General features: G+C 30.4%; 1 protein-coding gene across 1 annotated transcript; it reads right to left on the bottom strand.

The window, feature by feature from the left end:
- Positions 1-13,045: 13,045 nt before the first annotated feature.
- LOC140175743 (uncharacterized) lies at positions 13,046-13,858 on the bottom strand. Its single transcript, XM_072204291.1, has one exon. The coding sequence runs from the start codon at positions 13,856-13,858 to the stop codon at positions 13,046-13,048; it is 813 nt and encodes a 270-aa protein (XP_072060392.1).
- Between the last annotated feature and the right edge of the window lie 1,487 nt (positions 13,859-15,345).

Genomic DNA, 15,345 nt, shown 5'->3' with positions numbered 1-15,345 from the left:
AAAAGAATGAGGAAGAGGAGGAAGAGGAAGAAGAGGAAGAGGTGGTGTTAATGACGATGATAACGAAGAAGAAAAATAACATGCAGTAACGGTACGAAGCGCGTGAATATAAATTACTTGTAAAAACTTATATGGAAAAAACGCTTGTACATAGAGAATAATTCTTATTTTTAACTATAAAAAATTTAGCCATTGACAAAATTAACCAAAAAAAAAACTAACGTTGTATCTATAAGATATGAATTAGGTTCGATAAAAATAATTAATTATTAATTTTAATTTAATTAAAATATTAAAATTACTCTTATTTTATTATCTTCAATCTTTTTTTTTAGTTTATCTATGTCACATTTATCATTGTTAAGCACCTATTTTCTTATCTCCTTCGTTCCTCTTTTTTCAGTTAAATTTTTTCCTTTTTTTTCACACTTATCTTATCTTTTCTTTTCTTGTCAGATTTTTTTTTCTTTCTTCTCCATACGCGACAACGGTAGCGACGGCGGCAACGGTGGATTTCCCACACCATCCCCTCTTCCTTCATTCTTCCTCTCTTCTATTTTTTTATTTTTCTCTCTTCTTCTCTGTCCTGTGTGTCTTTCTCTATGTTTTTTTTTGCCAGCGACAGTAACATTTCATCAACGTCGCCTTTTTTCTCCCTTTTCTTTTTATATTTTTTCCTTCTCTTTTTTTTATCACCACCATTGCAACTTTTCTCTACAACTTCTCTAGTTGTTAACATTGCGACCTCTACTATCACTAAATATTTCACAAATTTCTCATCTTGGAGCTTGCTCGCACATTTATATCTCCTCAAATAACAACAATATTTTCACTGCCTTAGTAGCTTAAAGAAAAAGAGCACAAGCAGTATTAGCAGCAACAAAAAAAAAAAGATAAAAATAAAAAAATAGTTTAATTTCTCCATTCTTAATTGATTTTTAGGATTTTTTTTCTTTTTTTTTTGTTGATTTGATTTATACATGGCTCAATTGGGAATATTAATAAGTTTTCTTACTCTATTTTCTTTTTCTTTGCTTCTTACACAAAAATGGAATCCCTATAATTATTGTAAAGTCAAGTCTTTTGGTGGCAAACTGTTAAAGAAGATTACAAGAAGAAGAGAATCAATGGTTGCTTACATGATGGTATTGTTGTGTATTTCTTTTTGTCTTATTCTTTCTGTCTTTATTTGTTGAATTTTGTTGATGGTGGTGTTGGTAGTGGTGATACAGTAGTAGTGTTGGCAATGATTGTGGCGGTCATATAGTGATGGTGTTTAAAATTAAAAAAAATAAATAATAATTTTATTATTAACAGAGAGTTGAGTTAAAAATTTTAAAATGTTAAAAATAATGAAAGAGATATAATAATTTGAATATTTTGATTAATTTTTTATCAAAATCAATACAAAATTAATGATTAGTCACTTTGTAAAACATAATTCTTTTTTTATAGGTACAAAATTAGTTTTATTATTTTATAATTAGTTTTGTCAACGTTTGAATCATACTCTATTTGTAAAATTGTTACTCGAAATTCTAATTCTCTATCCATGATATTCATGGGAAAAAAAGAAATGATTTTGTTTGATATTATTTTTGTCAAAGCGAAGGTAATTGTATTACTTTAAAAAAGTGATACAAAGTTTAAAGTGAGACTAAAGAAATAGCAGCGAAATTCTCCCAATTGAAGCCATAAGTGGCTACCGTAATAACCAATAAACCAAAGAAAGGAAAATAGTAAAATACATTAAGAAATTAGGAAACTTGTCTTCTATTCATCTCCTAGCAGATCTTTCTTGATGAGTTCGAGATCTGTTGGACAGGGGTCTTTTCAGTTTCAAACACTTCTTTATTATGTGCTTTCCACAATACCTAATAAAGAGCAGTAAAAATGTTGAGGGCGTCATCACCTTCTCTCCCACTTCCAGCACCTAATAGTACCTGAGTCCACCATTCTACAAAGAAAAAATACTTTGCAGTGGCAGCACCAACTTCAGATCAACTGCTCCCCATACCTCTTGAGCCGGGCTGCACCATCGAAGGCAGTGGATGATGGTGTCCGGGCTAATCTGCATCTGCGACACAAAAGTGGAGTCGACTGAAAATGCTAGTAGATGAGACTTAGTACAGATAATCTTTCATGCACAGCTCTCCACAAAAAGATTTTTATCTTTGTTGGTAATTGTAAGCCTCAAATTTTTCTCCAGCATCTTGAGTTTTGCATGATTACAGGTACTTGATTGGTCATCCCATGCGCAAAGTCATACACAGCCACATATCTAAACACTACAGCATATTGCTTTTTGGAATTCAAGGCCCAAATCAGAGAGTCCTTGCTATTATTATTCAACTCTATAGAGAGGATGCGTGTACTTACTTCAGGGAAAAAGATTAATTGGATAAACTCTTTGTTCCATCTTCTTCCTGTGGCCAATAAGTCCTTTACTCTATTAATTGTTGAAAACATATTGTTGCTGGATTGATTGTTGAGACTAATATGAGGGCGGTAGCTAGAGTTCTTGCCAAACATTAACATCATCTCCTGATCCTATGCTCCACAACAAACTTTTTTCCACCATTTTTCTACCCTCTAAGAGACTTTGCTAGCCCCAAAAAGGGTTAGTTCCTTTGTCTACCGTCAAAGAAGACTTATACCTAAAATACTTATCCTTTAACATTTTGCTAAGTAGTGCATTAGGATTAATAGCCAATCTCGAAAATTATTTTTCAACCAGAGCCAAATTTTGTGCACGCAGGTCTTTAAAATCTAATCCTCCTTCTCTTTTGGGTCTTGTCATTTTGTCCCAACTAATTCATGACATTCTTCTCCTTTCAGTGCCTTTTTGGCCCCACCAGAATTGTGTTAAAATCCTGTGAATCACATCTACAAGTGAATAAGATAGCTTAAAACAGGATAGAGTATACACAGGAATTGCTTCTCTAATAGCCTTAATTAGGACATGTCTTTCCCCTACTGACAATAAATTTCTTTCAAGATTGTACCTTCTTTTGTATTTAGTCTTTGATAACTCCAAATGTGCATTTTTTTAGATCTTTATAGAGTTGATGGGAGGTCTAGGTATTTATCTTGGGCCCTTATATGGCTAATATTCAGAATTTTTGTTCATTGATTTCTAATGTGGAGCTGAGTGTTATGACTGAAGAAGACTGCTGACTTGCTTAAATTGATTTTTTGTCCACTAACCATCTTATAGTCATAGAGTAGAATCAAGATATTAGCACATGATTCTTTTTATGCTTTACAGAATAAAATGGAGTCATCTGCAAAGAGAAAGTAGTTAACAACCAGACTTTTTTTATGAATCTGAATTTTTTGAATAACCATGTTTTGCTCTATCTTATGTAGCAGAAAGAAAAGTTCTTTTGCACAAAAGAAAAAAAGATACGGTAATAGGAGATTTTCTTGACAGATATTTCTGGTTGGCCTAAAAAAAATCAAAAGATTGATCCTCCACAAGTACAGAATAAAAAACAGTAGAAATCAGTTATTTGATCCATGCTATTCATCTAGCATCAAAACCCATCCTCTCCATAGTGAATCATATAAAATACTACTTCACTCTATCATAGGCCTTATTCATATTTAATTTTAGAGCTATTTCATTTACCAAATCTGATATTTTGACTTAAGATAATACATGCACTCATAAACTATTAAATATTATCAAATATTAACCTTTAAAAAAAAAAAACACTTTAGTTAGTACTCACAATGTTATTCATAAATGATTGTAATCTATGAACAAATATTTTTTATATAATCTTATAAAAAGATTGATGAAAGACTTGAGAACTTGAATATTAATTTTACAAATACCATGTGTTTTTCTTTAAATTAAAGTAATAGATAACGTTGATATTTATAAATTATTATGTATTTTGTATAATATATATTATTTAATTTATTTTTAATATATATTTTATATTTTAATATATATTTTATAAAATAATAAATTTGAGACCGAATTTTTGTTTAAACCTAATATAGTTGCTAACTAATTATTAGCTCAATGTTTAAAAAAGGAAAACTAATATAGTTGCTAATAACTAATTATACTTAGTTATTAGCACAATATTTAAAAAAAAATAAAAAATTAACTTGATATTTTTGTTTACGTATCTGAAGGATTAATTCCATCTATATTTTCTTTCATAAAACAGAATTGAATATTGAATATCTTAAAATAAAGTGCTTTTAGTAAACGTAACTGACTTAAATAAAATATATTTATTCTTAAATCAATAAAAAAATCAAGATTATAGTTTATGATTAAATAATTATGTGGTAATTAAGAGTGCTTTATTTACTTTCTTAATTGAAACAAATTAATTTAAAGAAAGTTTTGAGTTGATTATATTAGTGGTTTTGGTTGAATCTGTTATCTGTGACCTAATTTGATTTTAAGTGAAATTCTAGAAATACAGATTCCTGGATCTTGTGGTGTAGAGAAGAATCTATAGATGTGGCTGTTTCTCGAATTCCCAACCTCACAACGCACTTATTCTAAAATCAGAAAACTGAATCATATCTTTCTTGAGGAACAAAAACAGTAGCTAACGACAGAAAGCTTATTCCATGTGAATTAATTATGTTCCAAATAAAGGATTCTTTAAAAAAAAATCATATTTTTAATAATATGCATTTTTAAAATATTTATATCTTTATATATTTTGTTAATCATACAAACTAAATAAATATACATATATATATATATTTACAATATAAACGAGATATTTTTATGATAAAATCTATATATAATTTATTATATTTTAAATTACATCGGTTTGGTTTTTTATTTTTTTATTTAATTCAATTTTATTAATATGATTGTAATTTAAATTGTATCGATTTTGATTTATTTTGTAATCAAATTCAATTCAAACTATTGTGATTTAAATTAAATAAAATTATGTTAGATTGAAAAATGACATAAATAACAAAATTTTTATTATTTATTTTGTTTATACTGTAAATAAGATATATATTATTTGTAATAACATGATATATATTAAATAAAAAACAAAAACAATATTAAAAACGTATATATGTAAAAACAAGTTCGTATTTATTTTTAATTGAACAAATACTTTAAACATATATTAGATCTATTAGTATTTCTTTTGGTGTAAGTAGAAGGTGAGATTGTAATTGCCTCAACTTTTATATCAATAATACTTATATACACTAAAAATGACATTATTTTACCACTTACTAAATATCATAGGCTGTTTGAAAAATTTATATAATTAAAATCTTTAAGAATTAGAATTAAGTTAATAAAATATTGAAGTTATTCTATACTTTTTGTGCAAGATAATAAAACCAAAATTAAATTTGTATAAATAGTATAGATCAGATAAAAAGAGACTCTTAGAGACAATAGCATATAATTTTAAAGTTATAAATTCAAGTCATATAAAAAATTACTAATTAATATATAATTATTAAGTTAGTTGTATACATTACAATTTTTAGCTGTAATTCTATTTCAGTCTTACGTTAACACAAGATACTTGTGAAAAACAAAAAAGCACACTATACTGTCATTTTATAAATAGTATAAGAAATTTAACGTAGATCATTTTACTTGAATTAGGATATGACTTCAAACTTTTTAAATATTTACAAAAATAGTGGTAAATTACTTATTAAATGAGTTTTTAGATTATAATAAAGAAAGATAAAGTTGGTCTAAATTAATTTGGATTGGTAAAGTTGCTAATTCACTCGTTCACTTAAATAAGTGTTACGGTCTTACGACTTCAAATATAATTGTGTATTAATTCATTAATCAACAACAAACTTTTAAATAAAATTTAAATTAGTCATAAATTTGTCCTTTGCACAGAAATTAGAAAAAAAGAAATCAAAGTTTGTCTTTAGAGAGAGATTATTCAAATCTATTTCTCACCAATGATACAAACTAATCTCCACATATCCTCAATCATTGAAACCAAACCTATAACTGAAACAAAAATCCAAGAAGTGAAAAAGAAAACATATCCAATATATATGATCTGTCTTCTCCAATCTCCACACATAGATTGCATCCTCTTGTGAGCTTCCTTCCTCCATTTGGTAGCTGCATCTCTCATATACCTCCTTACTTCTTTATTACATTATTGCATTTAATTTGCTTTTCATTGAAACGTTATTTGGTATGAATTATATTGTCTATCCAACAATAATCTTGTGGTGGATGTAACCTCATAATTTGGCATACTGTGTTTTTTTCTAAGTATTCCCACTTTCCATACAATGTGATCAAAGATTTCAGTCTTCTTATCATGACATCTATTATTTAATTAGCTAACACAATTCCACATTAAAAGAAAAATATATGTCATATTAAGCACTAAATAACAATAAATGATACCCACAATTCATTCATTTCAATTCTTACTGAGCTTGAACTTTTTTTTCTTTTTTTAATTTTAAAAAAATGAAATATATAATTAATTAATAATAATTATGTTTTATTCAGATATAAATAATTTTTGGTCTATGAATAATATTTTTTTTCATAAAAATAAGAAAATAACATAAGATTGCATTTTATTCCTTAGTTCCCCTATACAAATTTTTGCCGTTAAAATAAATGTTTAAATTAATATATTTAATTGAATTATCTAACTATTTATAATATTATGTTTACGGTAAAAATATTTTTATAGAAATAACCATCCCTATGCATCTTCTGTTTCCTTATTATTTAAGGATGATCTCACTAGTATAGCGCACCCTAAAATAACAGAAATGTTTGGTAACAAAAGAAAATCAGCTAAAAACAGCCATAATTTGTCTTATTTAATATTTATTAATTGTTGCGACAATTAATAAACGTTAAATAAAATAAGTTCTGGCTATTTTTTTTTCTCCCTAGCATTATCCTAAAATAAAATAGACCCTAGTTTCATTGTTGATAAAAATAAAGATTGAAAAAATATATAATTATGTTGATGGTATCATTTTTCTATATTAATATATGGCTTAGAAAAAAAAATTAGGATATACCAAAAAATGTTCCTCCTAGCTAGGGTTTGTTCTCTTATCATAACATTTGAAGAAAATGTGAATATCATTTTGTAGCTAAATAACAAATTAACGATGGAGGAAAATTCCAATTATTTTTAATTGAAAACATTAACAAGATCATCATTCGTTATAATTTCAATCTTCCCATTTCACTTTCGAAGGGATTGTTCTTTGGACAATCATTTCAAAGGAATTTATTAATCATGATTATGGTCACTTTAATAAGACTCTTTTTGGCCGTCCAATATATAATATTATAATCATCTGATAGGGTTTAATAATAAAAACAAGTATCACTTTAATAAGACTCTTTTGGGCCGTCTAATATATAATCATGTTATGAGGATTAATAATTAAACAAAAAATCTCCTGTCTTATCTTTCTTTTTTTTTTAAGAAATAAAACTTTTATTTGTTAAAAAGTCAAACGGTAGTTAGAGATCACATAAAAAAATATAAAACTTATATTTAACATAAAAGATAAATATTCATGAACTATTATTTGATAAGAAGCACAATATTTGATTTTAAAAAATTTTAATGAATAAAAGTAGACTCAAATTCAATTTTTTTATTCTAAATCTAGACGAATATGTTGTATCACAATAGAATAAATATGAATACTTTTCAATTAAATTTGTAACAATTTTCATGAACAATAAGTTTTTTTTGTATGATCTTTTTTTTTTTTTGCAAACAAGAGCTTCTAAGCCCTGACAAAAAAAAAATTACATTCCATAAAGATATTATATTCTATAACTATCAGCAACCAGATTTAATGTCACTTTTTCAGAAGGGTGCTCAAGCTAAGAAACACCTCTTCTTTATCTCTCTCCAATATGAGTTCGCTAAGGTGTAGGCTACTTTATTCGCCTCTCTCATTACATGAACCACCTTTACTCTCCAGTTCATTTCCATCATCTTTCGAATTCTACAAATAGGTCTAGTCAGTTCTGGATGAGTTTTCAAAGGATTTTTGATCAGGTTCACAGCCCCCTTTTGAATCTGTCTCCACTATAATATGCTTGATTCTTTTCCTCCACGCGATTTTCAATCCTATTTTAATAGCATAGATCTCTATTTCTATGGCCTTCTTCATCCCTAATTTTCTTGCAAATTCCCAAACCCATACTCCAACCTCATTCCTGAGCAACCCTCTAATACTTGTCGTGCCTCGGTTTTCTCTCGAAGTACCATCTGTGTTGAACTTAGTCCAATTTTGTGGTGGGACTTCCCACCCTATCAGTCTTGTAGATTTTTTACCAATCCTGATCTTTTTTTGTATTGCTCTGCTACACTTTTCATCTACCATTTTAATTTTTATCTTTTTCACTCTCTCCGGATCGTTTCTGTTTGAGTAGATATATTCATTTCTAAATTTTTAAATTGTCCATGCGATAATTATGAAGTAACTCTTTTAATCCATCCCATTAGTATTTTCAATCTCTTGTGAGAGGTTTAAATTTATCTAATCCTTTGCATCCAAAGTAAAAAATTGGTTTGTATATTGAATTTTGACTAGAAAAATCCAGATAGCTGACGCTGTTGAACAATCTTTTATAGCATGGAAAGTTGTTTCCTCTTCAGCATTACAACTCATACATAAGGTCCCTCTCGTCTAAACAGTAGTTTCACTGTGAGTTAAGAGGCTATTATGAACTACTTGCCAAATGAAGATTTAACTTATTGCATCCCTTTCTAGTCTCATATCTTCCTCCATACATGATTATTTTTATGATGTTGATTATCCAGACACTTGTAGGTATGCTTAATGGTGAATTTTCTATTTGGGTTTGGTCTCCAAATAATTCTGTCCATCCCATCCTCCCTAACAGAAGGGGCAACCCTCACAATCTTGTCAACTAAGTGGTTTGGGAGGAGGGTATCAAGTCTTCTAATGTCCCAATTTTTATTTCTGTCTAAACATTTGTTGACACTCCAACTATATTTGTCTTGTGTGATCATTGAAGAAGTCCAATTTTACAATTTTAGTCCATGTTCAAAATCCACTCATTTTTTCAAAATTTAGTTCTTCTTTCACCATACACATTGGAAGGACATGCATCATAGAATGACTCTTCTTCATAGTGCATTGGTGGAGGTTGTTGCCATGAGGATTGATCATACGCATATGACTCCTCCCACCTTTGAGTATCCCATCCTTAATACATCTCTTCATTGTAGCTCCCATTTCCTACAACATAATTGTAATCAAGCTCATTGCCAAAGTGAGAATCCATGATGAAAAGAGAAAATAAGAAATAAACCTAATAAGAAATAATGAAACAAAGTCCTAAAGCTAGCAAAAACTAACAAACAATCCAAAAATCAAGCTATTCATAATATTCACATATATACAATAACCAATAACACAACACCATTGCAATTCCCCGGCAACAGCGCCATTTTGATGATTAGATTTTTGACGGTTTAGAATTTCACAAATGAAGTCTCGTTGTAAAGTATAGTTTCTAAACCAACAATAATCCTTTCATGCAAAAATTTGTTTGTAACTAGTACAAACCCCTAAATTTATAAACCAAAGTATTGAACCTCGGGTCGTTCTCCCTAGGAATTACAATAAAGTGTCTTGTTATTGGTTATGAGTTATTTTGGGATTTTTGAGATTTTAGACAAGAAATATAAATGGCAAAGAAAATAAACTAACAACTAACAAAGCTCTTGACAAGATATGAGAACTAGAAGTCCTATCCTAGTTATCCTCCTCAATTGTGACAACAAATTGTCCATTGCTCCCACTTAGTTAACCTCTAACCATGGAGGAAAGTCAAGTGGATGAATCAATTTGATTCCTCAAGTCCTAATCAACTCCCAAGGGAAAGACTAGCTTTAGAGGCATTCAAATCAATTAGCAACTTCTAATTATCAATCAACAAAGGAATTAGATAACTCAAGAGTCACTAATCACTCAACCAAAGTCAAGAGGAACAAAATCTATACTAAAATCCAACCAAGCATTTCATCAAACACTTGGAAGGTACAAAAGAAAAGCAAAGCAAATTGACAACAAGAATAGAATCTAACAACAATTATTGCAAGGAATTAACAACAACAATCAAAAGAAACACAATTATTATGAATTACCTCAAATTGAATTGAAAGAAAATAGAAGGAACAAGAGTAGAACTACAACAAAGCATAGGAACAACATAAAGAAAATTACAACAAAATAATATAAAAAGAATGAATGTAACAACAAAGAATTGAGAAGTAGAAGAAAGCATGAATCTAAATCTAGATCTAAGAACTAAACCTAATCCTAATCCTAATTCTAGAGAGAAGTGAGAGCTTCTCTCTTTAAAACTAACTCTAAACTAATCCTAATGAGTGTGAAATGATCCAAAGTCCTTTTGCTCTTCAATTCTTGGCTTTAAATAGCATCTTTGGTGCCAAAGTTGGTTGGAATTCGGCCCCACAACTCCTGAGAATTCGCTGGAGGCGAATTCACTTAAAAATCAAGTATCAGCATCGACGCGTACGCGCATAGCACGTGTACGCGTCCATGGACCATTTCGCAAGGTGCGCGTAAGCGCCTGGTGTGCACGCGCGTCCATGGGCGAGTTCAATTCTTTGGCTTTTTATGATTTCTCCACTTTGCATTCTTTCCTCTTCACTCCTTTGATCCATTCCTATTCTTTTCAATCTGAAATCACTAACAAACACATCAAGGCATCTAGTGGAATCAAAGGAAGATTAAGATCATCAAGTTAAAGGCCTAAAAAGCATGTTTTCACATCTAAGCACAAATAAGGAGACAATCACAAAATCATAATAATTCATTGAATAAATATGGGTAAAATGTGTTAAAATCTCCTAAAATCAATACAAGATAAACCCTACAAATGGGGTTTATCAGGCTTTGAGATCCCCAATACTAAAAATGACTCTTTTAATATCTCCCGTATCTGGGCTCTTGAGGGAATTTATCACAACATCTTCATTGACCATGAGAAAGGATTTTGAACACTGAATTAGGCCTTTATAAACTCTTTCTTCATTGAAAAGCTCCTTAAAATACTGGACAGTCATCTGTTGCAAGTTATCTTGATGCTCCTCCTAACTACCATCTTCCTTTCGAAGACAGGAGATTTTATTCCTTCTCCTCCTAATTATGGTCTTAAGATGGTAGTACTTTGTATTTCTATCCCATCCTGGACCTATTTAGCTCTTGATTTTTGAACCCAAAGAGTCTCATCTTGTTGTAATGTTTTATCTAATTGTCTCTGTAGGTTCCTTTCCAATTCGTCCAATCTTCTATTTCTTCCATAAGACTTGCACCTTTAGATGCCTCCAATTCTAGTTTAGAGATGCTTCTTTCTCTTGAAAATATCTCCAAAGATCTCCTTCTTCCAAACATCTATTTCTTCCTTCATGGTTTTAATTTTTTGAAAAAATAGTTACCGTCTCCTTTTTAACTATTACAAAGCACCTTCTTAAAATCTTAATGTTGCATCTAAAATGATTCAAACTGGTACGGTCTGTTAGAAGGTTTATTCAAGATGCTCTCAGTATTCCCCAAGAGAGGATGGTGATCAGAATGGGCTCTAGTTAACACAGTGATTTTTACTTCTGAAAAAATCAGTTTTCAGTCCACATTGCACAGTCCCTTGTCCAGGTGCTCAAAAACTTCATCTCTGTCATCCCTCATAGCTCCCATCTAAGTAAATTTTGACATTTTAACTCTCATGTCAATAAAATTGCATTAAGAGATCCAACTAGCAAATTTTTGTCACTTTTTGCTATCCATTGGAACACCTCCTTTTTCCTCGATGGGACTAGTAATGGCATTAAAATCACCTATAACCATCCAAGGAGCATTAACATTCTTAGAAATATCCCTTAATTTCCTCCAACCTTCCTTCCTTTCAGATTCTCCTGGACTACTGTACACTATTGTAAGAAGCCACATCTGTTTATTCCTTTCTTCAACTGATGCATGGATAAATTGGTCCGTAAGATTGATGGGCCTTATGTAAATATCATTTCTATCCCACATAAGCCAAATTCATTCATTGAATCCTTTAGCCTCCACAATAATAGAATTATTGAAACCCAACGGTCTAATAACTCTATAGACCTACTCTCCTTCACATCTAGTCTCCTAAAGGGCTATTATATCGAGTCTATTGTTTCGAATATATTCTCTACAACTTCTATTAAAGGGACACCTAGCAGCGCCTCTAGAGTTCCACACAAAAATAATCATGGATAACAACGAATAAAGCAAGGAATCAAATTAAACCTGCATGTGGTCTCCCTCCTCTACGGAGTCAGCCCATCTTCCCTCTTCTTGCATATGTTTTTCTCCATTCATTTGTTTGATCTGCCAAATTTCATATTGACCCAATTCAGGCCCACAATCTCCTTCAGTGATTTCGATATCTAGTGGCTTTGGTTCTTGGGTCATTCTTTCCACAATAGGCTTTACTTCCATTTCTCCCACATTTCCTAAACCATTTCTTTTGTTATTCCTTATGGGACCCTCATCAATGATTAGTTGTATCCTGATATTATCCTTTCCCTCCACCTCTCTGCTTTCGTACGCCTTCCTCAGCCTCGTATCCCCATTCGCTTTCAGAGGTGTCTTTGACACACACTCATTGGTGTCTTGGGAGTTATTCCTACAATCACTTATTTGCATAACCATTTTTTCACGTTCTCGATGCATTTGGCTTCCTGTTAAAAATTTTCTTTTATATATTATGCATGTTCTTTCCTCCAATGTGGTTTGTTAGATCAACATTTTATTGGCGCTAATTTGGCGCGTCTTTTTCAGCCCCTCTAAGAGAATCAAATCTTGATCATCAAACATTGTCATCTTTCTTTTCCTCTTCAGTAGTAGTAATTATCTTCTTACCCCTCTTTGACTTCTGCATTATCATCCATTCTCCGTACAGTGGTGTTTGTTGCTTGGAGAGTTTGAGCTCTTTGATTTCTATCATCGTCAGCACCTGTATTTTCTTTCACTATCTGCTACTTCGCCCCTTCACATCTTTTGTGTGTTCACTTCTTCTGCAATTAAAGCATATAGTAGTATGAATGCCTTTATATTCAATGAACACATTCCTCCTTTTGATTCTGAACTTTGATCTAAGAGGTTTTGTGAGATCGATTTTGACACAGATCCTCGCAAATCTTCCTCTTGCCTGTTCTGCCATATTATAATCTATTTTTAGGGTCTTTCCAATCACCTCCCAGATAGTCTTCAAAATCCATCTATCATAGTATTCTATTGGCAAATCGGAAATCCTTACCCATGCAGTAATCTTGGTTAACTCCTCGACGTTAGGATTGAAATCTGGCCTCCACCTTTGAACTGCTAGGTAATGGTAAAAAATCATCCATGGTCCTTCTTTCAAAACCATCTCATAATCTTCTTTTGCTGTGAACCTTGCTAAGAAGAATTTATTTCCTACATCAATTAAGTTGATGGTTCCTTCCTTAGACCACAAACTATCCAGTCTCTTCTTCAATACACCATACCCAATTCTCCTCCCGAGCAACTTAACAATTAAGGTATGGCTCCAAAATTTATTTAGCATCTTCTGTTCCACTTTATTAATGATGAGGTTGGGATATCCATCTTCATCCCATATGATTTTTCTCTTTGACAGCATCCTTCTAGCTCTCCAATCCTCACTTTCTTGGACTTCGTCTTCTTTCTTGGAGTATTCAAATCCTGAGTCAGGGTCTGCCTCATCGTCTTCATCACTTAGTTTCCCTTCCTCATCCTTAGATTCCATGTCCTCCTCATATGTAAAGTCTAGGTCTTTAACCATGCTAGCATATGAATGCTTTGGGAGTTGTCCTCTTGTTCTATTCATCTCGTTGTTTGCTATTATTTTTTCTTGCGTTCTTCGCTACCATTCTCGTTAGCCTCCTTCACCTTTTCATTCTGTAGTTTACATTTGTTTTTTCTCAGGCTGTCTGCCGTCTCTGTAGAAGGTGGCTCCTCCACTCTTTCATCAGACGTGCTAGGAATCTCACTCAATATTCAGTTATGAATTTTTTTATTTTTAACACATTATAGAGTTGGAATGCTTGACATAACTATTTCTTATGATCTTTCTCTTAAACCTGTAAAAATTGTACTACCAAAATTATAATAGTAAAAAAAAAACCATTATCACCACAAAAAAAACCACCGGTGGATTATTTTGATCTAGAATAAAAAAATAAAATAAAAAAACTAAAAATAAAAAATCTAGATAGAGAAACCAAAACAGCAAAAATAAAAAAATAAGATAAAAAAAAACAGAAAATCAAAGACAAAAAATGAAGAAATAAAAGTGTATAAAAAATAGGTGGTAAAGAGGAGGTGGCTGAAGAGGTGACACGAGAGTGATGATGATGCAATTTGAAGTTAGTAAAGAAGTAAGCTAAAGCTAAGTTAGTGATCATTCTCAAAGAGAGTAGTTTTACTCACCATTATTCTCCAATCTTATCCTTCAACACTATTCTTTTGGGTGCCAAAAAAATAAAAATTCTCTAATAAAAATTTAAAAAAAAAATAAAAAAAAAACAGATAAAGCGAGATTTTTCACTTTAAGTAAAATAAAAAACATATAAAAAATATGAAATAATACTTGACAAAATAATTAAGAGACAAAATTAAAAGAATCAATTCCCCCTATTAACACAAGAAACTACAAAAACCCAAGATTATTTATAGCTGTAGTCTATCAGTCCATGCATGAGAAGATGAGATTGGTGGAATTGCTTTAGGTGAGCAAAATTGTTGCAATCCAAATTTAATTAACCTTGTATGGTGATGATACTGATTTGCACTTATTTTCGTAAGTGTGTGTATAAACTTAACAAAAATCCTAAATTAATTACTATTTTTTTTACTATAAATAATTCACATATGCTTTCAGCAAAAGAATTAACTACCAAAAATTAAAAGTTGTATAAACATACAAAAATAGGTACCACATTAAATTTGTACTATATATTTTAATTTGTATTTTGATTATAAATATAAATATAATTTTACTATATTATTTATAAAATTTGATAATAAACATGAATTGCGGTTGATAATATTCCTAATAAAATTTTATTGTAAACGTGAATTTAGTTTGATTTATTTAAAATTTGATTATATAAATGTGAATGTAAAATTAATCCATATGCTATTATATAGGTAATTAATTTCCAGTATCCTTATATTATGTGGCTGTAAATTTAATGTGTTATATTTGTGCTCACAAAAAAATATTTTAAGATTATTATAGTTAAACAGAAAATATTCACATTTTTAGTA

Source organism: Arachis hypogaea, chromosome 10 (genome assembly GCF_003086295.3).
Source record: "Arachis hypogaea cultivar Tifrunner chromosome 10, arahy.Tifrunner.gnm2.J5K5, whole genome shotgun sequence".
In the NCBI taxonomy this organism is placed as follows: Eukaryota; Viridiplantae; Streptophyta; class Magnoliopsida; order Fabales; family Fabaceae; genus Arachis; species Arachis hypogaea.
The sequence above is the reverse complement of the archived record's forward strand: the minus strand, read 5'-3'. Positions and strand labels throughout refer to the sequence as shown.